Genomic DNA, 26,544 nt, shown 5'->3' with positions numbered 1-26,544 from the left:
CTTACTAGAGTTTTTGTTTGTTTGTTTTTTGAAGTCTTCCCTTCCTCCCTCTCACTGCTCCCAACCAAGGCTGCCGCTGGGACTCAGTACCTGCATGATGACGCCACCACACCTGGTGGCTTTTATTTATTTTTTTTAAATAGTGACAGAAAAGGGGAAAGGGAGAAGACACCTCCCTAAAGCACTGCTTCACCACTCATCTAGCCCTCACACACAGGACGTGAGCACTGCAGATGCACCCCAGCCCAGCCCTGGTTTCTCCCCAAAGCAGAGGCACACAGGGCCCCCTGGGCTGCTTCCCCTGTGGGCTGCGGGCCTGGCTCTGCAGGCCAGCCCCGAGGTCAGGACTCGGTGCGCCCAGCCCTAGGATTTCCCAACCCTGCTTCACTCCAGAAAGTCAGCTCCGGGGGAATTCCAGCACATTTTCTTTCAGCAGGGGAATTCAGAGAGGCCCGGGCATGGGTCCACAGGCAGAAAACGGGGAGGGGTCTGCAGCGGGAGGCTGGAGAACACAAGACAGCAGTGTAGGAGCTCCACACTAGGGCAGCTGCCCACAGAGGCCCTCCCCCCCCCCCCATTTAAGAAGCACTATGCTGGGAGTCAGGTAGTAGCGCAGCGGGTTAAGCGCAAGGACCCGTGTAAGGATCCCAGTTTGAGCCCCCCGACTCCTCACCTGCAGGGGAGTCGCTTCACAGGCAGTGAAGAAGGTCTGCAGGGGTCTATCTTTCTCCTCCCCATCTTCTCCTCCTCTCTCCATTTCTCTCTGTCCTATCCAACAACAACGATAACAATAATTACAACAATAAAACAAGGCCAACAAAAGGGAATAAATAAATATTAAAAAAATATCAAAAAAGGAAGCAGCACCATGCCCTCCACTGCCCATCCCAGCTGGTTCCCAGCAGAACAGGACGTGACGCAGCTCTGAACAGCACTCACTCCTTCCCTGTGACTTTTCTCGTGGCATCCTCAGACTGAGTGTGGCAGGACCCCCGCCTGTGGGGGTCCCCATGGGCACAGCAGCCCCTCAGCACAGAGACAAGCCTTCACTGACAAGGGCTGCCACACTGTCACAGCCTGACCTTTCCCCAGGGCCCTGACCTTTGCCCATTTCCTTCCTGGTTTCCTTCAAAAGCCCCTACAAGCCTGGAATGCATGCAAGTGTCTCCCAGAGTAAGCAAAGGAAAAGAAAACCACGTCCAGTGGCTCTGCTACTTGGAGTCATCCTTGGCATTTCCTCTTGCAGAGTTCAGTGAGCTCTTGAGAAAGAGAGAGAGGCCAGAGACAAAAGGCAGGGTTCCCACCATGAGAGAAACTCAAGCAGGAGTGGCAGGAATTCATCTGACTTGGCACTAGCACTGGCACAGCACTGAACCCTGACACACAAAGCAAGCCATGGGCAGACTGTCTGGGAGAAGAGTCAGAGCAAGCTGACTGCTCTGTCAGGAATCCTCCCCTCACTGTGAGGCTGTGGGCCCCAAGCAGGCAGGAGGGAGGGGCGGTCCCTGCCAGGTGCTTGTGTGTAAAGCTATCTCACACTGGTCTCAGGGTGCATTTCTGTAACTTCCATTGGTGTGGACCAGTCGTCCCTCTGCCAGATGGTCTCAAGCCCGTCCAGAGCAAGGTGTCTCCTTGGGTTTCACGACACACTAAGGAACCTGTGGAGATGTGCTGGTGCAGCACTGCGATCTGCCCTGCTGCAGTGACTTTTCTAGAGCAGACAGAACATGGGGCCCCAAGGAGTCCCCGCCCCCATCAGTGAGCTAGCTGAGTGGGAGCAAGTTGACAGCCACAGCTGGCCAACTGCTGTGGTTTATCAGCAGGACACCGCATCCTGCCGGCACATGAACATCCCCAGAGAATGCTGGAGCATCCTGACAAGAGGTTCCTTTGGTGTAACTGGTAGATCTCGACGCTGCTAGCTGAGGCTGCACACGCAAACTTGGTGTTTCTATTAAGAACATGATTTCAAAAGTCAGAACCACAAAGCAAACTCTTCTAGATTTAGCAAAACCCTCAGAGTTCAGGGCTGTGTGAGCACTACAGGTGCTGGGGAAATGCTGAAGGCCTTCCAACTCTGCTGGCATGCTTATATGCATACACACATTAGTATGCACATGAATGTACACATCTCTGTGTGCATGTAATATAGATGTGCATATCTCTAAATTGACAGATACATTTCATAATCTGCCCGTAAGCCCATCTACTCCCCTGAATCCTGGGGTGTGTGTATGTGTGTTGGGGAATGTCTGTCCCATGAAGGCAAGCATCTTTCTTACACATGTAGGAAAAGGCCATGGTAATGACAGATACCCATGTATCCCGGCCCCTCAAACCTAAGCAAACATCAGATCCCCTTTCTGCAAAGCTCATCTGCTGTGCTCTCTCCACTGTGCTCTCTCGGGCAGTGCTTCACAAGCTGTAGGAGCCTAAGATGAGATGGCGGGGGTGGGGGGAGGGGGGCCCATGAGGACGCAGACGCCAATTAGCCCCAGCCCTCCGCGAAGGCTCCAGGACACACTCTGCTCCAGACCTCACGGAGGAGTGGCTGAAGGGACAAGGGACGGGTGTGTGCCTGCACTGGTGTGAGAATTTGGAGCAGCTATTTTGTGAACGTTCCCTCCAGTCGACACTACAAGGAAAACGAGGCAAAGGGGATGGGATGACTAAGGCGAGAGTACAACTTACTGGCAGTGCATCTACAAGGAACCTGCCTCATCCATGAAGCACAGGTTAGAGGATGGCTTTAGGTCTGCACGACTATCTGCTCTGGTGCTGGACATTACTTGATAAATACTCTGAAATTGAAGGGTTTACAGTGCAACAGCAGCAGCAAGAAACCTGCAGGATGCTCCTATCAGTCACCAGTCACAATTCTTGCCAAACAGGCTGTAATTTTAAAAAAGGTTATTTTATTTATTTGGGAGGGGGAATGCCTGAGACCAGTCAGAGCATTACTCAGCTCTGGCAAACGACAGTACAGGGGGGTTTGAACCTAGCACTTCTGGGGCCTCAGGTATACAAGTCCTGTGCTGTAACATGCCCTGCCCATGTTTCGTTTTGTGTTCAACAGACCCCTTGGGAGGTCTAATGCCAAACCAGGCCCCCCAAAGCTACGCCATTCTCCATGAGATGACTACATTCTCCATGAGACGATATAACTGGAGCTAGTATTTATGTAAAGCACTGAGAATTGAGGTGTCTTCTTACCTTTCTGTTCTCAAGCACTGTCCCAATGAATGAAAACAGTACTGCATGAGCCTGCTGATATTTACAGGAGAGGCAGCACCCTTATATGACACAGCAAAAGCCTCCTAGATGTTGATATGTTTGAAGATAAACACTCCCTTAAGTGTGTGAGATAAGGAGCTAAGAGATGGGGAGACAGAAGAACTGCAACCTCGTCTTTTATGAGCTCCTGTAAATGTGCCTGGGCTCTGTTTTCCCCTTTATCTCCCTCCATCATCGTTGCCTTAGCATTAGTGTTTGCTGGGAGCCACTGTTAGATCTGATTTGTCTACATACAATTCTTTTCATTCATACTAAGAAGCCTTGAACTCTTAAGGTTTGCTCCTCTTAGTCTGTATATAGGATCCCATTCAGTAACCCACTACTAACCCAAGTATATCAGTAACTCCATTACTTGGAACTTAGGTTGGGAAGTCTTTTAACTTTACATTGTTACTAAACTAAGCACTCAAAAAAAAAAAAAAAAAAAAAACCCTTGACAGGTTGAGTCAATAAGCTAATATTTACACTTTACAAGAAATCTCATGTCATCCCCAGAGCACTCCTGCTGCAAGTTAACTATTTCTAGTTCATTTCACAGATGAGGACGCTGAGGCTTGAACACACTAACTTGCCCTACGTCCCTCAGCTGGCGAGAGTCTGAGACTCAGACCCGGCAGCGGAAGCCCTGAGTCAGAGCTCTTTTCCGCCGCGAAGGCTGACGGCGTTTTTGGAAGGGTCAACCCACAATTAAGCGGCTTGGCTAATGCAGGGAAGCGCCATCACTTTATTTTCTGATGCCATTATTGGAGTCTGTGATCTCACTTAGCTAACATTCACTAAGTTGGATGCACCGCAAGCCAAAGAGGATAGCTTTCTGCTGCAGTGATGTTAAGAGCCGGGCAAGAGGGAGAGCTAACCACTGCAGCACAGAGTCAGACCACCAGAAGCGGCCCCACACACACACCTGAGAGACAGAGGCCCTACCTGGAGTCCATGTGCCTCTCTCCCTGCCACGGCTCCCTCAGGGAAAGCCTTCCCGACATCATGCTTCTCAACAGAAGTGCTCCAGGCCCTGATGCTGAGGCTGCAGCAGCCAGCACAAGAGCTCTGCGCAGGCCCTCGAGTTCCAGGTCCAAGAAGCACGAGGCCACAGGTGGGCCCGGCTTTTAAAAAGCCGTGCGCAAGTAAGGAGCTGCGTCTGGGCGCAGGCCTGTGGGAGGGGCCGGTGCTGCTAGCCTTCTCAGAAGCCAGGTGCTGGTTAACACCCGCTGTGCTGTAAAGGTTAATTAACTGTGATTGGACACATCTGCTGCAAAGAATCACTCAGAATCAATGACTTATTAGGGGAAGGAGAAAAAAAGAAAGAAAGAAAGAACTAACAGTGTCCTCCAAGTTTTCTTCCCTTCCTCACCCAAGTCTTTCCAAACACCTGACTGTAGGCAGGGCTTCGTTCACAGTGGCTGCCGTGAAGAGGAGCAGAGAAGTGTCACCACAAGCACGGAGACCATCCCTCAACTCTCAGAGGGCTCCTCGATGCCCAGTGGGAGCCATGATTTCAAGGTTGAGGGAAGCCAAGTGAGGCCCAGCTGGCAGGGTTCTGTCCTCACCCAGCAGCTCCACGGCCGCCCACTCACCTGGCAGGGGCTGCATACACAGCCTCCCAGGAGCACAAGCAGCTGCCAGGACTGTGTGGCGGGTCCCGAGCATGCCACAGATGGAGACACAGGCCCCAGTGAGCAGACTGCCTTCTGTGTCTGCACTGCATTGCAGTTCTAAACAAAGCTGTAGCTGCCATTGCACTGGTGAGCTTACACTAATAATAACAATAAAAGAAGTAGTGACTTTGTTTCTGAGCAACTCTATGGTAAATGGTGAAATGTGGATATTATTAGCACACAAGTGGCCGCTCTGTGCGTCCCTGCTGCGTGAAAGGCCCTGCCTGACCAGCCTCACCCCCATCCTCAGGTACCCTGTTCTGTGAGCGCAGAGCCTGGGTGCGGACCCGGATGGAGTGTGGCCAAATCTCTTTGCCCTCGGCTGGGGGACACTCTGTGGTGGGTGAAAGGGGGAGGCTTGCTCTGTACTCCACGGTCTTTTCTGCAGAGCCCATCCTTTCGCCCTTTGTCTTCAGCCTCACTTCTCTCCTAGTCAGTTAACAGGCTCACCTTCTGCTCAACAACGTGGACAAACTTGGAGACTTGGGCACGGGAGTCAGTCACCGGGCACTCTGGACTGCGGTGCCAACGCTGCACGCCGTGGGGAATTGGGTGGCTCTGCTTTCATCACCTGGTCACCTGCCCAGCGCCCTGCTACGGAACCCCAGCAGCCTGCCCTCGAGGATGACGACACCCTACTGCTCCACTGTGCTCACCCCCTGTCCATGGTGTCTCCACACACAAGCAGCTGGCACCCAGCATCTGACTTGGCACCGCACCCCCACCTGTTTTACGATTTAGTTTGCATTTTACATCTGGCACTGGAGGGCTCAGTGACAGGCTTGCACTGTGATGCACACACGCAGAAGAATACAGGCATCACTGTGATTCTGCTCTGGGGTGTGGGCTGAGAGAGGGCAGACACATGCCCACAGCACACATGGCGGGGGGATCTCCTCATCCCCTCTCTGTCACACTGGATAAGTGACAGAGTGTCATGCACATTGAGAGATCCCCACCTTCCCTGACTCGCCACCATGTCTATCTAGCTGGTCTCTAGAGGAAGGCGGTACAATCCACAGACAAGTTTCCACCTGCAGGTGGAAACAGAAGGAAGCAGGGCCCCGTGAGCGCTGTGCTGACAGGAACAGAGCCTCTCCACCCAGTGAGCGTGCTGTGTGAGCTGCAAAGGGAATGGCATGAGAGAGTGGCTCAGTGCTCCTCTTCTGCCTGGGAATGTGTGCTGCTTATGCCAGACTCCGGCGGAGGCTGGAGAGAGAGGACCAGGACTGAGGGCAGGGTCCTGCAGCTGCAGCAGACACCAGCAGCCGCTCCCAGCCAGGCAGCAGGTCCGGCACACCCTGCATCCCCCCCAAAGCCAAGGGTTATGTGTGCTCAAGGAACACACAATTTCTCTCACAAAACAAAACTGCTTCATTTCTCTTTTTTGATGTGTTTCCACAAAGCAACTCAGGTTATCTCCCCCCCCCCCCTTCTTATTGGATAGGACAGACAGAAATTGAAATGGGTGTTAGAGAGGAAAGAGAAACACCTGCAGACCTACTTCAGCGCTTGTGAAATTTCTCTCTTGCAAGTGGGAAGTGGGGGCTCGAACCCAGGTGCTTCCAAGTCACTTTTTAATAATGTTATCTTTCTTATAATGAAAACTGTTTTAACCAAAAGTATAAAACTGCAAAAACACAACTCCATTTCATACAAGTGAGTAAATCAAGAGAAAGAACTGAGATTTCTACACATCAACACTAACTTTGTGAACAGGAACATCTCTGTTGGTTTATCCCCTTCAGGGATTGATGTTATTCATGTTACTATTTATATATGTTATTATCTCCATTGATTAGGTATAGTATTTTCCTTGGCCCTGAACCCACTGTTTTCATTTGCTTACATGTAAGTAAATGTGTCACAGACAGGTTTTAACTAAAATGTGCTCACTGGCCCATGGTCAACACACACACTCCACACCACCCACCTCAGGAGACAGAACCCGCAAGGAACCAAAAGGCAGTGCAGGCCCAGGCCCGTGGCCTTTCTACCCATGGGGCTGTGACTGGTTGGGTTGGCTAGCTTCCCAGCGGTCCCTCTTTCTTATCTGTCATTCCCTTTAGTTTGCAAGAAATCTGTCTGGCAGCCCTGTCACAGAACAACCTACCTCTGCCCCATGCCTTTGTCCTAGCGGGCCAGGCCCTCTGCCCACACTGGTTCAAAAACACAGACAAGTCTCAAGGGACCTCTCCCCCCAAAACCACCCACTCACTTCACAAAGCTGTATTCTGACTGCTCTCTGCCCTGCAAAGTCCCTAACTGGTATAGTCATAGGGTCCCCGGTAAGTGATTGGGATATCTTACTCACTTCCTAGTTTTCCTTGTACTGCCATTTTGCTAACTTTCCATTATGGTATTTTTTTAGAGGAAAATTAAAGGGTTACATGCATGTGGCGCAAAGCACAAGGACCGGCATAAGGATCCTGGTTCGAGCCCCCGGCTCCCCACCTGCAGGGGAGTCGCTTCACAGCCAATGAAACAGTCTGTAGGTGTCTACCTTTCTCTCCTCCTCTCTCCATTTCTCTCTGTCCTATCCAACAACGACGACATTGATAACAACAACAATAACTACAACAACAATGAAAAACAAGGGCAACAGAAGGGAAAATAAATAAATATTAAAAATTTTTAAATAGAGGAAAATTAAAAAAAACACTTAAATGTGAGCATAAAGAGGTAAATAATTCAGAATTCCAAGACACACTGAGATAAAGAACCTTTAGTTCTGTCTGCTATTGTTCGATCTGAGGAAGGAAAGAGAATCTGCAAAGCTAGTCAGGCATCCCCTCTAGCACTGGCTGCTCTCCATCTGACCTGAGAGCCATCTCCAGATGTTGGCAGGCTGGCTGTAACATCTGCTCAGCACAATTCTCGCACACTGGATTTCTGAAACCCCTTCATATTAGTAGTGGGGAGCAAGTAAAGAAGCCCGTCAGCCTTGGAAGCAGGGGCACAGAGTTCAGCTCACAGTCCATTATCACAAACATCACGCTGACGTAAATACAAGAATCTCTAAGATTCATACTAAACGTGGGCATAAAATTCAACTCGTTCATCCTTTGAAGAACATACTTAAACTTTAGTGAGTACCATTAAAAATAACCAGGTAAACACACCGTAGTCCTTTTGGCAAACTCTGCTACGAAGACGCTTGCTATTTTCACAAAAACAGAATTTCAAAACGCTCTGCACCAATCTGCCCAGAAATCCAGTGATTTCTGATTAAAATGACAGAAAAGCCCAGGACAGGGACACCATGTTACAAAGCATTAACTGTTCAGCGTGCCTGATAGAGCCCGGGAGCCAACTTCTTGCCTTCGAGTATCCTTTTTCATAAGGAAAGTGCACAGCAACGTGGTTAACAAAGGATGACTAACGAGAACGCAGTAAAAGTCAAGCCACATTAAAAACACAAACCCAAGGGTCACCAAAGTAAACAGAATATAACAAGCCTGCTCATTTCAGGCTGCTGTAAAAAGGCAGTGAGAGAACGGCAGACCTCACAGACCTCACTCTGAGGTTTCTCCAATGCCCTAAGGACAGCCAAAAAAGTGCTGGCAGTTTTATTCCACCAAACGCCTCCCGACCAAGCAGTTCTCCATCTCTCTCCTTTTCTAAGGATTGTTACCCGGAACTGTAGGGAAAGCAGATCCATCATGCACTGTTTTCTTACACCATTGCTGGGCATCATAGACAATTAACAATGATCTGGTAAGTGAATGGATGCAGTTATCAAAACAAAGCTGTGTTCCCAATACAGCTATCCCAAACTCAAAGTAGAGGAAATGGCTCAGAGAGGACCTGCTCAAAGACAAGCCATGAAAGAAGAGAAAGCAAATCAAAAAGCCAGGAATCACAGGGTGGGAAGGCAAAGGATGTGCCAACTCCAAGGTACAGAAGTCACTAGCAGAGTGTACATATGCGCTAGCTCAGACTGAATTCTCCACAGATGGCCTCCCTGCACGCCCATCCCAGCTCCAGTCCAACCCCCCAATCTCATCACCTCACAGGGGGAAAGAATGGCCACTGGGATCACAGCCCCTCTGGGGGGGAGGGGGAGACAGCTCTAGGGACGTCCTCCACTCCACCCCAGGCTCTCACTAACCTGCTCACTTCACGACCTGGGGTCAGAGACGGTCCCTCATATCACCACCCTCGATCACTGTCACACATTCTTTTTGATCAAACTAAGTATTTTCACAGAGGTGCTTTTACTATTATACGGGAGAAGCACACGGCCACAATTCAATTAGCTGAAAGACTGCCTTGGGCCTCAGCTAATGAGCCTGTAAGTGCTAACCAAGGCTCTTCCTCCTGCTGCTCCCCTGCCAGGATCCCCTCGCAGTATGTGTTCAGAGCCTTCAGACATGGTCTCACTGAGAAGCCATCCCCCGTGGGCTCTTTCTCTCCAGCAGGTCACACTGATGTCCTCCTTCATCCTTTCTGTAAGAACGTATATTCCAGGCTTAGCCTTCCCCACCACGCCCCCGGTCATCAGTCACTCTTGCTCACCATCTCCTTCAGCTCAGTGGCTCTAGCCCAGGAAATGAAAGGGGCCATAGTGGTGTTTCTGGCTCAAACAAGCAGTGGAGTGAGTTTGCAGCGTGTGGTAGTCCCAGATGGCAGACCTCCCACTTCAGGCACCTGTTCAGTGTATAAATTATGGCCCAGCGGATGGAGATCCTGGGAGTTTCCTCATGACAGGAATGAATGTAATTAGATAGGAATTCATTAAATGATCCAGTCACTGAAGCAACACATGATATACATGTAAGTTGCTGAAAAGCAAGGCACAGTACCGTGGCCATGTTTATTACCATCATAACAGTAAAGGTATGTCTGTGGAAATACTTAGAACAATCAGAAAGAAATGGAAGCATTTCATTGGGTCCAGGTTAAGGTCTGCAGCTGCCTTTATCCTTTAGACTTTTAGCTACAAGCATACAGAAATGAGAAAAATCTTTGCTTCAATCACATAAATGTATGTTCTTACATGTTCTTTTGAGGAAGAATGTCCTAAAATTACTGACTCCAAAATATTAAAGAATTTATAGAAGTCAATAGTAAAAAAAAAAAAGTGATTAGGTGGCACACCTGGTTGAGAGCACACATGACAATGTGCAAGGACCCGGGTTCAAGCTCCTGGTCCCCACGTGCAGGGGGAAAGCTTCACAAGTGGTGAAGCAGGGCTGCAGGTGTCACTTTGTCTCTCTCCTTCTCTATCCCCCTCCCTCTCCTATTTCAATTTCTCTGTCATTAAATTATAAATAAATACATTACAAATAAAGTAAGTGGGGGACTGGGCAGTAGTGCAGCGGGTCAAGCGCAGGTGGCGCCAAGCGCAAGGACCGACGAAGGATCCTGGTTCGAGCCCCCGGCTCCCACCTGCAGGGGAGTCGCTTCACAGGCGGTGAAGCAGGTCTGCAGTTGTCTGTCTTTCTCTCCCCCTCTCTCTGTCTTCCCGTCCTCTCTCCATTTCTCTCTGTCCTATCCAACAACAAATGACATCAACAATAACAATAATAACCACAACAAGGCTACAACAACAAGGGTAACAAAAGGGGGGGATGGCCTCAGGAGCAGTGGATTCATGGTGCAGGCACTGAGCCCAGCAATAACCCTGGAAGCAAAATAAAATAAAATAAATAAAGTAAGTGATTACAATTGGGCAGAGGGCCTATAGAGACATTTCCCCAAAGATATACAAATGGTCAACAGATACAGGGAAAGGTGCTCTCAACATAACTACCCATCAGGGGAACACAGGTGAAAACCGCACTGAGACATCACCGCCTGACCCCCGTGAGAAAGTCTGTCATCAACAAGAAAAGAGCTGACAGGTGCGGCGGAAAGCAGCATGAGCTGGTGGCTGGCAACAAGCAGCCTAGCTGAAAGAAAACAGGAGCGTCTTCTTTGTATATAATGAGGACATGCAAATGAGGACATGCAAATTTAAATATGCTTACATTTATACATTTGGGTATATCCATGAGGACATGGCAAGCTAAAGGAAAAATAAAGCATATTCTACCATTATAGAAAATGCTTTCCTGTGGTCCGGGAGGTGGTGCAGTGGCTAAGGCACTAGACTCTCAAGTACTAGGTCCTGAGTTCAGTCCCCGGCAGCACATGTACCAGAGTGAAATCTGGTTCTTTCTCTCTCTCTCCTGTCTTTCTCATTAATAAATAAATAAAATCTTAAGAAAAAAAAAAAAAAGAAAAAGAAAATGCTTTCCTTTTCAAACATGTTTAATATTGGCCTAACTTCTTTTTTTTCAGTTACAAGATACAGTGTAACTATATTGACCATTTGCTAATGTGGATTAGTAAGGACATCTCACGAAAGAATTAATTCTCATGAACAGAGATGGAGTTTATTATTATTATTCCCACTGTAAAAACGAGGGACTAGAGTTTAAGGAGAAAACTTACTAGAGCCACTCAGAATACTCACTCTCATGCTCACATGTCCTCCTTCTCCCTCTCCCTCTCCCTCTCCCTCTCCCTCTCTCTGTCTCTCTCTCCCTCAAGTGTGGCAGCTGGTCCTGACCCAGAGATGAAGGGGCAATAATGGAGACTCACTTCCTGACAATGCTGCAATGTTGCAGACGTGGACAGTTACTCTGTGATGCCAAGAAGGGGCGTGGCTGCCCAGGAGACTAGAGGAGCCTTCTAACTCCTCCGATGCAGCAAGCACCTGGGCAGCATTCAGTAGCAGTGCAGGGCCTTGTTATTGCAAACCAGGCAGAGCAGACCCTCCCAGAACAGCCAGTGGCTGCAGCAAAAGCTAAGGGCGGTGCTCAGTGGGCAGCAGAGGGCACAGGCAGCCTCTGCCAACCACAGCTCTCCCTGCCCAGCAGCAGACTTGACTGCTGCATCCCCCCACCTTCCCTCTTGTCACTCTTTTGCATATACGCAAGAAATATTATCACACATTAAATAATGAGTTTTTAAGTGTTTACATATAATTATTTTTAAAAGCACGGACCCGTTTCCTCCTAATACTCCTCAAGTGATTCTGCTTTCTCCAACAAGTATGAAGGCTATGTTGGAAATTGTCACGGAATGGCCCAACAGACATTTAGCTCTCGAGCTGCTTTCCTTCCGAAACAACATAATGTGAATGCTTATAAACCTATTAAGCACCTATTTATAAAAGTAAGTTACCACATGACCCAGTAATTCCATGCCTTGGGATACAGACATGAGAATATGTCCACAAAAAAACCAGACACACATACTTGCAGCATTGTTCACAGCGAAGAAAAAAAGGGGAAGAGACACCCAATATGTCCTTCAACTCATGAACAGCTTAACAAAACGTGATAGTGCATGCATGCAGCTGAGTGCCTGGCAATAAAAAGGGCATCCCAATGCATGTTAATGTACAGAGGAACTTTGTTTATTTTTTATTGGGGAGAGAAAGAGAGAAATTGAGAGGAAAGGGGGAAAGTAAGAGGCACCTTGCAGCATTGCTCCACTGCTAGTGAAGCTTTCCCCCCTGCAAGTGGGGACCGAGAGGGCTTGAACCCAGATCCCTGCACACTGTGACATGTACTCCCAACAATTTGCACTACCGCTGAGGGACTCTGCCCTCCCCCACAACCACCACCCCTTTCAGATAAATGGCAGGACACAGAGAGGCAGAGGGAGAGGAGACACCACAGCACTTCTCCACAGCTGGTGAAGTGTCGCTCTTTGCAAAGTGCCCCCACAGTCAGGGGCTTGAAGCAGGTCCTTGCACAGCGTAGAATATGCTCTCTACCAGGTCAGTTACTCCAGCCCGCCCCGCACCTTTACCTCACTTTCCAAGCTGCCTTCAAAGCCTAAACTTCCTGTGCCTGGTCCCTACTTCCTCCGAGCCCAGGGCAAAGCTACCCTTCAACTCAGACTCCTTAAGACACTTAAAAAAAAAAAATCTGTTTTGTCATTATGACAACAAACAGATTTTTCCGGTGATTCTGACAGTGATTCATTCACACCACCTTTCCAAAATCCCCAAACTATGATGCTTTAATCAGTTCTTTTCACTGAGCCAACAAGATGCTCTCTTCAGTTCTTAATCCCAAGTTCTTCTTTCCCAGAGCCTCTCCTCCAGGGACTCCAGCAAGCCCTACAATCTTATCACTTCCTTTCCTTACTTCTTCTTCTTCTAGCGTTTGCCCTTCTTCCGTAGCCAGTCAACAGCGTCAGGTTGAGCCTGATGTAAAGTTTCGAGACCTCCTTTCAATCTGGAGAGGTGGCAGTCGTTGACTATGTGGGTCATAGTCTGTCTGGAGCCGCAGGGGCAGTTCGGGTCGTCTCTGGCTCCCCAGCGATGGAACATAGCGGCGCACCGGCCATGGCCTGTTCGATAGCGATTGAGGAGGGCCCAGTCATAACGTGCTAGGTCAAAGCCGGGTTGACGCTTGCAGGGGTCTGTGATGAGGTGTTTGTTCTTTACTTCAGCTGACTGCCAACTCTGTTTCCAAGAGTCTGGAACAGAGAAGTTCAGTGTAGGCATAGGGGACCAGATTGGGTGACGAGACGTCAAGCGTTGGACAGGGTGGGCGAAGATATACGCGTATATTGGCAGGTCCGGTCGAGCGTAGACGTGGGAAATGAACTTAGATGATGCCGCATCCCGACGAATATCTGGCGGGGCGATGTTGCTAAGAACTGGCAGCCATGGAACCGGGGTGGAATGGATGGTTCCAGAAATTATCCTCATGGAGGAATATAATTTAGAATCGACCAAGTGGACATGGGGGCTACGGAACCATACTGGGGGCACAGTATTCTGCAGTGGAATAGCATAATGCCAGAGATGATGATCGTAGTGTGGAAGCGCTCGCGCCCCATGAGGAGCTGGCCAGTCTTGCAATGATGTGATTCCTCGCGCCCACCTTTGCTGCAGTTTTTATGAGATGTTTGTGAAATGACAGAGTGCGATCGAGAGTAACGCCAAGATAGACTGGCTGGGCTTCGTGCCGGATTCTCGTATCGCCAAGCTGCACATTAAGCTCACGCGAGGCCGAGGCATGGTGTAGATGGAAAACAGATGATACCGTTTTTTGCAGTGCTAGGGATTAGTCGCCATTTTTTACAGTAATCAGATATCAGAGACATGTCTTTCGTGAGTGTTTCCTCGAGGATGTCCAACTTGGATGCCTGAGTTGCACAGCAGATGTCATCGGCGTAGATGAACTTCCTTGAAGAAGTTTCTGGGAGGTCACTGATGTAAATATTAAATAGCGTAGGAGCCAGAACAGAGCCCTGGGGGAGGCCACTTTCCTTACTGATAACTACAAAGATGATCCCACCACAAGCACACTTACACTTACAGAACATAAGGTAGAGCTGGGATACACTAGAAAAGAGTTTCACTCACCATTGTCTGCCTCCACAGAAAACACATGGAAGAAAGAGCCCTCATCTGCAGTGGGACCGGGTCTGCATCTACTGTGAAGTGGCCCTGCCCCCCACACACACACACACGCACAGGCACACACACTCACACAACACACACAGCTGAAAAGTGCAGGCAGTGGGCGTCCTCCTCAGCAAGGCCCACAGACCCAAGCTGAGTCAGCAGGATAGCACCAGCAGGCCTGGCTGCATCTCCCAGATGGCCTAGTCACAGGCCCAAGGCCACCCCAGCACCTCTGGAGCCCACAGCAGGGCATGTGAGGACCGACCTGCTTAAACACAAAGAGCTACACATAACCAGACCACATCCTATAATCATTCCCTGCCAAAAGGATTCAATTTGGGGCACAAAGAGCCCATGCTTTTCCATTCAATTAAAGCGTCTCCAATTCAATAATCTCGTTTCCATGGGATATGATAATGCAGACAGAAAACCATGTTCATGTTAAGTCTATTTTTTTTTCTTTTTTAGTGGGCACCAGGTTACTTCTGGGGCTCAGTGCCTGCAGGATGAATCGTCTAGGAAGGACGGCCTTCAGAAGTCCCAGCAAGTCCCTCCAAAGTCCCTCCGGCTTCCCAGGAGCTGATGACTCTCTGGATATTTCCCAGTGTCCCCTGAGCTGTCATCCGCCTGCGATCTGACAGTGCTCAGTGGGAAGCACCTCCTCAGATGTTCAGTAACAGACGTCCCAAACAGCGGGAAGGCCAGGCTATGCTGTGAGCCTGTACCCAGGACAGTCTCTCTAAACTGTCTCTAGCTCATTTTAATTTGCACCTCCTTGCTAACCCCTCTTACAAAAGCCTCCCCCTTTTGGGGGGTGCATTTTATTTTATTATCTTATTTTATTGCCTCCAGAGTTGTTGCCTGCACCATGAATCCACTGCTCCTAGAGGCCATTTTTTCCCATTTTGTTGCCCTTGTTACTCTTGTTGTTGTTATTATTATTGTTGCCATTGATGTTGTTGTTGTTGTTGGATAGGACAGAGAGAAATCTAGAGAGGAGAGGAGACAGAGGGGGGAGAGAAAGATAGGCACCTACAGATCCACTTCACTGCTTGTGAAGCGACCGACCCCCCCCTGCAGGTAGGGAACCGGGGGCTCTAACCGGGATCCTTACGCTGGTCCTTGTGCTTTGAGTCAAGTAGCGCTTAACCCTCTACGCTACTGCCCAAACCCTGTGCATTTTAATTTTTAGTCACACATTTTAAGGTACAAGAAAGCTATATAAGTGAAGTTATATAAGTGAACATTCTCACCATGGAAGGAAAATCAAATCACATGAGAAAGGGGTAAGAAGCCCCCCCACACCCCACCCCTGCCAGAGCTGACAAGATCCTCATGCAGGGGGTGGCCCCCACTCTTCCTGGGCCCAAGCAGGGACTGAAGCTGCACTCCTGCGTTTGCCCGGCACAGAGTGAGCAGCGTGTCTTTATCATGTTGGCAGAAGAGTGAGGCTGCACTACCAAGGAACCGAGGAGAATGCCTGATGTCCACCCAGTTTCCCCAGAGGAAGGCCACACTGCAGTGAGCAGCCTCAAGTGTTTCCTTACTTTCTCTTTTCAAAACTCTTGAGAACCCTCCTGGGTGACTCCCCGCCCTTGACAAAACACAAGGCACTCTCTATTCCACCAGGCAGAGTCCTGGCCAGATACACACAATGTGATAAAGGTCATGTCTGGGCCTTTCTTTTTTCTTTTTTAATTATTTATAAATTCCCTTTTGTTGCCCTTGTTGTAGTTATTGTTGATGTTGTTGTTGTTGGATAGAACTGAGAGAAATGGAGAGAGGAGGCGAAGACAAGGAGAGAAAGATAGACACCTGCAGACCTGCTTCACCGCTTGCGAAGCAACTACTTTGCAGGTGGGAAGCTGGGGGCTTGAACCGGGATCCTTCGGCCAGTTCTTGCTTTGTACCACGTGCGCTTAACCTGCAGTGCTACCGCCCGACTCCCGTGTCTGGGCCTTTCTAAAACTCCCACGAGGAACAGAGGCTTTGCCCGCAGATTCTAAGTACTGGAGCTGCTGCAGTGTAAAACAATCCACAAAGAGTTCGACCAGCTGGTCTTGCCCCTACCCCCACCCCATGTTCCATGAGAAAAATCACAATGAGAAAAATTGCTCTAACCTGGAAGACTAAAAACCTTTTCCTCCTTGCATAATGACTGTGCAAAGAGACTCTCAGGCCTGAGGTTCCAAAGTCCCAAGCTGCATACAATGCACAATCGTAAGCCAGAGCTGAGCAGTGCTGTTTAAAAATACTAAGGGGCCGAGTGGTGGCTCACCTGGTTGAGCAATTTATAATGCGCTAGAACCCAGGTTCAAGTCCCCAGCCCCCACCGGCAGGAGGAAAGCTTCCCGAATGGTGAAGCAGGGCTGCAGGTGTCTGTCTCTCTCCTTCTCTATCACCACCCCCTCAATTTCTGGCTGTCTCTATCTAATAAATAAAGATTAAAAAAAAAAAAAAAAAAACCTTCTCCTCCTCTCCCCTCGTGTATCTACTACTACAGCCGGGGGCAAAGGCCGAAGTGACTGGCCGCTACTGTAAGGACCTACTCCATAACTCACGTTTGCTGAAGCAAATCACATTCCTTACATGCACATTTTGCAACAGCCTCGCCATAATAACTAGATTCTTGATACTAGAATCAGAACACTGTAGATCTGAGCAGATACGACACATTCTGATTAGCCCAGCATTCCAGCTACATGAACCCCTATTCCTGTAGAGAGCAGATACAGAAATGCCAAGGGCTTAAGGCAAAACTGTTAAACTGACTCTGTCTTGATGGACCGTCCTGTCATCATCCTATGCTTTTTCTGACTTTTATTAACAGACGTTATGTAGGTTGCTATGCTTAGACCAAAGCCGGCCACACAGCTCAGAATGCGGCAATAGCTTAAGACGAAGCCCAGATCTCCAGATCTAGAGATGGTACTCAGCACCTGTCAGACTTTCTGGAACGAAAGTCAGTAAGAGGCAGGCACAAGACCCTGGCCAGTGGGGCCAGGTGCACTGGGAACACACTGTAGGGTGATGAGACGCTGGCTGGGGTGGTCAGCAGGCTGGTGGGGAGGGAAGCCTGGCAGGCCTGGAGGCTCAAATGGGGGAAGTGGAGCAGGCTGCACCCACCCAGAGGCTAATGGAAGCAGCAGCGAGCATGCAGCCAGACAGGTGGCAGTCACAGCTCGGGCAAGAAACTATATTCCTTCCCAGGATCCCAGACTAAATCACTGGCCCCCTCACCCCTTCACTCTTTTTCACCTGCCCACAATCAGCATTCCATTGTTGATTTACAGAAGGCAGTGTTACTGTCTGAACTGTGTAATCCCCTCTTGCCCATTACCGAGCACCAGACACCAAAGCCATACTGGAGGCAAAGGCCTCCGTCCTCTCAGCGACACAGCAAGCACCAAAACCTCCAAGAAACTCACAGCCAGCAAGGCTACACCAGCAGCTCTCCCGCCACCAAGGGCTGAGTGGTCAGCACATTGCCCGGCAGGGCTGCCATCGCCTTCATGGGATGTGTGCGGCTCCTTCTAAGTCCTCCCCTAAACGGGAAGCGTTTCCTGTCCTCCCAGCAGCGCATTCTGGCCCTCCAAAGAGAGTCTGTCTGTTACTACCAGCTGAGAAAGGAGGCACTGCCACGGGGCACAAATCAAGCTCAATCGATCATCAGACAAAGGACTCAGCCAGCCCCACGGAACTGCTGTGCTGAGCGCCAAGGTGCCACTGACATTCACTCAAGTCCACCCGCCTCCTCTGCTGGGGAACCTAGAGCCCTGCACTCCTAGCCCACCAGTTCCTCAGGTCACTGACAGAGACCTGTGGCCAGTTCACTCACACCCTGGTGACGGGAAGAACCAAAGGCACAGCTGCCACACCCCCAACTAGACCAGATAAGCAAGCAAGATGGAAGTAGCTCTCACAAAGTTACCAACAAAGTGCAGTGAGTCCCACTTTAAATATTGGGCTGGGGGGCTAGGCGGTGGCTCACCTGGTTAAGCGCACACAGTGCTAAGTGCAAAGACCCGCACAAGGATCAGGGTTCAAGTCCTGGCTCCTCACCTGCAGGGGGGATGCTTCAGAAGCAGCAAAGCAGGTCTGCAGGTGGTCTCCCTCTCTCTCCCCCTCTCTCTTAAATTTATTTTAATATTTTATTTTAATGAGAGAGATACAGAGAGAAATTAAGAGGAGGGGAAAACAGAAAGGAAGAGAGGAAGCCAAGTTTCAGACACTACTTAATGCCATCCTGACTTCCCTGGGCAGACGACCTCACCAGTGTGTCCCAGAATCTCCCTTCCCCAGAGTTCTGCCCCACTAGGGAAAGACAGAAACAGGCGTGGAATATGGATCCACCTGCCAACACTCATGTCCAGCAGAGAAACAAAATACAGAAGTCAGAACTCCCACCTTCTGTACCCTATACAGAATTTTGGTCCATACTCCCAGAGGGTTAAAAAATAAGGCAATTTCCAGTGGAGGGGATGGGACACAAAACTGGTGGTGAAAACTGTGTGGGATTGTACTGTTTGTCATCTTACAATCCTGTTAATCATTAATAAATCACTATTAAATAAAAAATTAATAAAATAGAGAAATATTGGGCTGGGAAGACAACATAATGACTCTGCAAAAGACTTTCATGCCTGAGGTCCCAGATTCAATCCCCAGCACCACCATAAGGCAGAGCTGAGCAGTGTGCTCTGGTCTTTCTCTGTATCCTATTGAATAAAATGGGAAAAATGGCCACCAGGAGCAGTGTAGTCATAGTGTCGGCACAGAACTCCAGCGATAGCCCTGGAAACTACATATCTGGTCTTGGGTTGTCAGGGGCTGGTTGGTGAAGCATCGGCTACAATGGACAAGGACCTGGGTTCAAGTCCTCAGTCCACATCTGGAGGGGGACACCTTCATGAGTGCTGCCATTGTCTCTCTTTCGCACTCCCTCTCTGTCTCCTCCTCCCCTCTCAATTTCTCTGTCTCTATCCAATAAATGCAGCCTTTGTAGCAGAGCCCAAGTTTGCTATGTCCAATAGCTTCAAGCCCACCTGGCAAGGATATCACAGCCTGCAATTCCAAAATCTGAGGACCGAGTGGACCAACAGCTTGAAGAAACTGTAGGCTTCCCTCAGGCTGATGTCTTTCTTACTAGCCGACTACTGTGATCGGTCCTCCACTGTGAGCCACTGCCCATGGGTCACGAGAGCCAGGCACACTTTTCTAAGGGCAGAGGCAGCACAGCAGTGAAGACTGTGATAGAGGGAAGGCCATGCCCGGGATAATTAGATTTTGAAGAGCTGCAGTTTCAATGGAGAAAAAGCTGAATAGTCAACAACACACAAGGCACCAGTAGTCTGTGTGAAAGGAAGCTCACATAACAAAATGCCATCTTTTATGTTAATTAAGCAGAGTGGGCCAGTTTGTCACAGGTTTCTCAGGATCATTCACACTGGACTTGTAAACTGATCTGCTTTTAAGATCATATGGACAAAAAAGCTGCAAGAATCATCCTTTCATGTTTGTATATATTTATTTCACACCAGAAGAAATCATTAAGCCTTCATTACAGCCCAGGAAGCTCTTTTAAAACCAGCCCAGAGACAAATTTGAGAACCACTACCCCAGGGCAGAGGAAGCAGGTGGCCAGCTGCACCCCAGGGCAAGGAGGGGCAGGAGATAAAAGGTGAGAAAGCCCCAAGGCTAACCTGCTGGGGGCAGGCAGGGCGGAGGAGGGCAGGGCCCACACGGCACACTTCCACCTCTGCACACCCTTCTTTTTCTCCTCCCCTTCCTTTTATTTTTAGAAAGGAGGGGTCTTTCTATTCCAGCAAGAACAAAATTCATTCTATTTAAAGAAGGTTTCATGACTTCAAAAGCACAAGAAAAAGAGAAGTAAGAGGGGACTTCCATGAGAGAGAGAGTTGAGAGTTCTTTCTTTGGATATAATCGATAAAGAGAAAATTAGCAAAAAATAGCCTATGATTCTACAACTCAAATCGTAAGGCCAGCACTTACTAAAGGAACAAAGTTCACAGAACAATATTTGAAGAACAGGGTGGAGATTTGAGTCATGCAGCATGAACTGCTCCATTTGACCTATCACATATTCTCACATATCACTCAACATTCTATGTGGGCATGTAAACAAAGCGAACAGATAATCCTAGTGGAAGATCTTTTTTAATATTTATTTACTCCCTTTTGTTGGTTGCCCATGTTTTTTTTTTTTTCTGTAGTTATTATTGTTGTTGTTATTGATGTCCTTGTTGGATAGGACAGAGAGAAATGGAGAGAGGATTTTTGCACCACCTGCGCTTGACCTGCTGTGCTACCGTCCGACTCCCTGGAGAGAGGATTTTCATATACGGCCTCTTGTTTTACAGGAAAAACCAGACCCAGAAAGCTTAAGTCACTTGCCAGTTATCAGGGAGTTTGGCAACACCAGAATATAAACTCAGGTCCCAAGTCAATCCACCCAGTTAACCAAATAAATAGAAAACGCAGTGACTCATTTTTAAATGTGTTGTATGGCCTACACAAATTATGCCGGCTGGAATGACTTGATAACGTCTTCATTCAGAAAGGCCCTTTCAGGCACTGTACCTTTAAGCTTGTAAGCTGATGAAAGAGTGTGTGACTAAGTTTGAATACAGGCCAAGAGCCCCCCCCCCCCCCCCGCCAGAAATGTCACTAATAAAGATGCCAGGAAAATGGACCGATGAGTGTCAGTCCAGGGAAGTTTTGATAAGAAATCGTGCATTAATAACATTACAGTGGGGGGTCGGGCGGTGGCGCAGCGGATTAAGCACATGTGGCGCAAAGTGCAAGGACCGGCCTAAGGATCCCGGTTCGAGCCCCCCCCCCCCCCCCCCCCGCTCCCCACCTGCAGGGGAGTCGCTTCACAGGCGGTGAAGCAGGTCTGCAGGTGTCTGTCTTTCTCTCCCCCTCTCTGCCTTCCCCTCCTCTCTCCATTTCTCTCTGTCCTATCCAACAATGAACAACATCAACAATGGCAATAATAATAACCACAATGCGGCTACAACAACAAGGGCAACAAAAGGGGGAAAAATGGCCTCCAGGAGCGGTGGATTCATGGTGCAGGCACCGAGCCCCGCAATACCCCTGGAGGGAAAGAAAAAACAGAGTGGTAAAGATAAAACTGAAAAGGATGATGGCTACACCTACACTGAAGTAGTAGGTACAAAGAGGGGTTTGGCAGTAATTACCTATGGGGTGTGGGGAGACAGCAAGATGGTTACAGGTTCTGGGGTTGAACACTCAAGCGTGAGGTCCTGAGTTCAATCCCTAGTATTGTAGGCGCCAGACTGCCGCTCTGCTCTTCTGCCCCATTCTCTGATAAATAAAGCTTTAAGGAAAATTGCCCCTGGGCATAAAGAGTCAGAAGAAGCAGGATTCAGAGGACAGCTTCCTGGTGGGTCTAGGAAGTAACTGTCAGGCAGACACTCCCCTAGCAGCTCCAGAGAGCAGGCTGAGTGGTTGCAGCCTAGCTCTGGGCAAGCCCCAAGGGAGGGGTGGGGGAGGGGGGGAGGGAGGAGGCCTGCAGCAAATCTCACCCATTGGACTGCTAATGCTGAGTAGTTTTTCAACAATGACTGCAATGTTTCCTTTCCACAGTCAGAGAAGTCATCATCAGAGTCCAAGTCATCAGTCCAGTGGCAAACCTAAGAATCCTGGAAGGAGTGCAGGCCTTGCAGGCCTTACGTTTAATGTCCGAACACAATGAAGGGGCAGGCTCTGTACTTCAAGAAGCTTATTCTCAAGACTTCATGTATAAATGGAAGAAAAAAAAATGCTGGGAATCACCTGGTTTTTGCAAGATTCTATAAAAGAATAATAAATATCATAACTAGTGAACTACTATGCACGTCAAAGCACTTGTCACTGCTTCAGAGTCTCTCCACTGTTGCAGCACTATAAAGCTGATGACCAGTCTGGTGGGGGGGGGGTGGGGGAGGCAATTTTCTAGAACATCTGGCAACTCCAGCAACAGCTGAAGGCTAGGCCTTCAGCTCTGAGATGCCCACACTTTGTAAAGAGGCAGCAAGCAAGCTCTCTAAGATGTACAGAGGTCAGTCCCCAAAGCCCTCAACCAAAACTCACAAACCAGAAGGAAGTCACTCAACTAACTCTCTATAAAGACAGGAAAAAGCACAGAGAAGCCGTGTGTCACAAGTCAGCAACTGCTGCTGTTGGTGGTAGCCTCCAAGTCAAGAGTGAAGTGGACATGAGTAGCCGACACTTTCTGCACCATGGTTAACTAACATAAGGGATAAACCAATGCTTCGGACTTGGGGTGGGAACGACAGAAAAGGATTTCAGAGCATGCTAAGTTCAAGACCACTAGGACCTGCTTCAGGATGCTCGCTCACCTAGCACTAGGACTGCCTTACTTTCCAGCCCACATGGGCTCCAGACACTCGTTAACAGGCACAACTGCTTCCCCCACACGCCCCCAAAGGCTTCTCCATGCATGGAAATACCGAAGCCTCTATTCCTCTATTAAGAGGCCAGTTTAGTTCAGGAACAGTAACCAGGTCAGTCTTATCACACTAGCCCTTCAAATTCTCTGGATGGGAAACTCTAGAGTTTGTTTTGCTTAGGCTCCCTCGGGTCTAGGCAAACAAAAGTGCAGACCCAGAGGACTGGAGAGGAAACCCAAGCCCATCAGGAAGGGCTTGGGGAGCATCATCAGAAACTTTTTTTTAAAAAAAGATGTATTTATTTACTTTCACGAGAAGACAGAAACAGCAGAGCGCTTCTCAGCTCTGACATACCCCAGTGTCAGGGAGGGACCCTGGGATCTGCTGGGCCTCGGGCATGCAAGTCCTGCGCTCTCACACTGAACTATCTCGCCAGACCCTATCACAAGTTCTGAGGGGCCTGTTACATCGCAAGCTTGAACAAAACCAAATTTACAGTAAACGCTGAAAGTCAAGGCGTACAAAAGCATTGTCCAGAGATACAATCCACTGGGGCCACGGGTGCTTCAATCATTCACTGAAGGGTAACCCCCGAGCCCTTGCACACTCAAAAGCTAACGGGGCCTCTTGAAGAGCTGTGGATGTACACAGGAAATGTCCTGAGCGCCCCTGGGGAGGGCGTTCAGCGAGCAGAGTACAGGACTTGCAAGGCTCAACTCCTGGGATTGAACCCAGGCGCCGCCTCCGCCGGAAAGACAGCGCTCGAAGCACTCATAAACATAAATAAATACTATTTTAGAGTAGGAGACTTTGAATTATCCCTAAGCTAGACGCGTCGTTCAGACTCTCGGGCCCCTCCTTAAAGACTTGTTTAAAAGTGTTCAGACTAAGCGGAATAAAGTCCCTAGATCAGTAGTTGCCACGCGCTGCCAGCGCCTAGGGCGGGGGGTGCGGGGGGGTGCGGAGGGTGCGGGCGGGCGGGTCGGGAGGACGCGGGGCGCGCAGTGCGCCGGCGGCCGGCAGCCGGCAGGGGAGCCCGTCAGCCCGGCCCATTCAAACAAAGGCGGCCGCCCCCGCCCCGCAGGCAGGCAGGCACTCACTGCGCAGCGCGCCGATGAGCAGCGAGCCGTCCTTGATGAGCTCCTTGATGAACTTGTTGGTGCGCTCCAGCTCGATCTCGTGGCACTGCAGGCGCTCCCTGAAGTCCGGGCTGTCCAAGTACGAGTCGCTGAACTCCAGGGTGGGCAGCCCCATGGCCGCGGCGGGGCGGGGGTCCGGGGGCGCCCGGGGACCGGGGGTCGGGGCTGGCGACGGCTGGCTGGGCGCTCAGGCCTCCTCCGCCGAGGCGCGGCGGGCGGGCAGCGGGGGCGCGGGGGCGCTCAGGCCGCGGTCCTCCGGGCGCATGCTGGCTGCGGGGGCGCCGGCGGCGCAGACGCTTCCGGCGGCTCCTCGGCTCCCCGGACAGTGGCTGCGCGGAGCCCCGAGCCCAGTCGCCGCCCGGCGGACCGGCGGGACCCTCCCCTCGGCGCACGCAGGCCCGCGGCCGGCGAATGGGGCCCGGGCGCGCCGACCCTCCCCGGCCTGCCCGCCCCGCCGCCGGCCCCGCCCGCGCGCCCGGCTCCTCCCAGGCCCCTCCTGGGCTCCGGGCGCCTAGCGCGGCCCCGGGACGCGGCGAGGGCTCCGGGTCCCAGGCTCGGGGTTTCGCAGCTCCCGGCACCCCCAGCGCCCCCAGCCCCCTCTCGCCCCCGGCGCCCCCATGCCCCCAGCACCCTCCCAGCGCTCCCTCCCACGGAGTTCCGGACACGCTAGAGTGCGGCCAGCGCGGGGCAGCCTGCTCAAGAAGCCCCGGCTTGGAGGGGATGGTCTCTCCCACTCGCCCGGCCACAGGCCCCGAAAGTGGGAGGTTCACAACCAAGTCAGGAGCCTTCCAGGCCCCTGCTGGTATTGCTGGCTTGGCGGGAAGGTGGCACCGACCACCGCCCCCCAACCCCGGAGCGCAGGGCGGCTTCTGTGGGCACCTGGCCGGGCCTGACCCCTCACCCCTCATATTTTCCCGGCCCGGTCAAAGCCTGACAGCAGAAAAAACTTGTTGCTTTCAGTCTCCTCCTGCCCATCCTCTCTATAGGGTTTCTGAGAACTCAGCTATTTCTTTTTAAGGATCTGCTTTTGATTTCTACGTTTAATTTCTCTGTTTTCATTTGAAAACCATTTTTGAACCATCTGTTTAAAAGCTCTTCAGCAGATCATGGGAAAAATTCCATTAAAAGTGCTTTGCATTTTTCCTAATTACGTTTCAGAGACTGTCAGGATTTCTGGTTTCAATTTTTTTGAAGTCTACATAAACATCATGTGATCCTTAAACATAAGGTGATATAAACTGTACATTTGGCGATTTGACTTCAATTCTTCTGGATCATGGACATCAGATTTAAATGTCTCCTATCCTGCATCATTAGTACTCAGATTATTGACAGACTTGTTAACTTCCAGGGGAATCCAGTCAGCTTCTGAAGGGGGGGAGGGGAAGGGAGGGGAAGAAGCCTTTGTCATTACTGGAGCGGCTCAGTAGCCAGGAGGCTGGCGGCTTCACCTGAGGTGATTCTAAAGTCTGAAATGCCACCGGTCCCAGCAAACAACCAGGATCCTTTCAACTTATGCCATGTTGTCATTCCAAACTACCAAGTTCGATGCCAACTGCTAAGATAGGACACAGGATAAACCATAACAATTTATTCCTGTTTTTCATTATATAAAAGGTCTGTGATTAATTCTTTAAAAATGCACCAACAGTTTTTGATAAGTAGCATTTAACATTCTGGGTGCTGGTTTCATTTTTTTTTTATAGTCTCATATCTGTTCCATATTTACTGCAGATTCTAAGACTAGGTCACCACTAGGATTCATTCATGTACTTGCATGTGGCATGCTTACTGCCTACACTGTTAGGATCTGGACAGAGAAGTAATCTGATAGAAACATACACAGGACAAAGAAATCGCCTGCCCCATAGCAGCTCTCCAGCCGGTAGTGCCCAGAGCCACAGAGCACCCCTGGCCCTAGACCCTAGGTCCCTGCTCAGCCCCCACTGCACTTCATGAGTCAGGACTCCGCCTGCAGTCTCCACAGCTGTGTGTTGTTATGGCTTTCCTCCTGTTGGTGCGTTCAGGTTCCTCGCGCCTGTGACTCACACTAATTGTACCTGCTCGGCAGGCTCGCCTTGTGCCCCATTACCTCAGCCGCTCCGGGAGACACTGAGTGCTTTTGCTTGGAGTTCTGAACTGTCCTTTGCATGTGTTGTTTTTCCATCATCATGACTGAAGCAGGTTCTTCCTAAGAGAAGGTCTCCACCTGAGAGCGTGTGCTTACAGGAGCCTCCAGTGAAGTAGATGGCAGTCTCTACAAGATGCGCCACTGCCGGTGACCGACTGTCACTGCTGGTCCGTGTCGGCACAGCTGCTGGCACACAGAAGCCTCTTGCTTGGTTTTCTCAAGTCTGAACAGGATGTGTGGGCCTTGGCTTCCTTTAAAGAGCAAACTATCGAACTGATCTACGGTGCGGTGTGATTCCTCAATCCCCCTCCTGACCTAGATCATGACTTGTCAACACCTAAGACTGGTGGCTAGTATCTACCCAGAGCGCTGTTGTTGATTACTATTTTGTTTTCTAAACAAATCATTTCCTAGGTGTGACTGGCATACCTGTTCCAGGTGCAGAGCATGATGGCTTGGTACATGCGTG

At 50.0% G+C, this 26,544-nt stretch overlaps 1 protein-coding gene across 1 annotated transcript in view; it reads right to left on the bottom strand.

Moving 5' to 3' along the window:
- Window positions 1-24,427, bottom strand: part of ARHGAP42 (Rho GTPase activating protein 42) — a 139,337-nt gene extending 114,910 nt beyond the window's left edge. Inside the window, exon 1 of the mRNA XM_007520717.3 lies at window positions 23,906-24,427. Coding sequence (XP_007520779.1) covers window positions 23,906-24,059 — 154 coding nt within the window. The 5' untranslated portion in view covers window positions 24,060-24,427. The remainder of the gene's footprint in view (window positions 1-23,905) is intronic.
- Window positions 24,428-26,544: the final 2,117 nt, after the last annotated feature.

Source organism: Erinaceus europaeus, chromosome 20 (assembly GCF_950295315.1).
Source record: "Erinaceus europaeus chromosome 20, mEriEur2.1, whole genome shotgun sequence".
In the NCBI taxonomy this organism is placed as follows: Eukaryota; Metazoa; Chordata; class Mammalia; order Eulipotyphla; family Erinaceidae; genus Erinaceus; species Erinaceus europaeus.
Note: the sequence above shows the minus strand (reverse complement) of the source record. Positions and strands in the feature narration are given on the sequence as shown.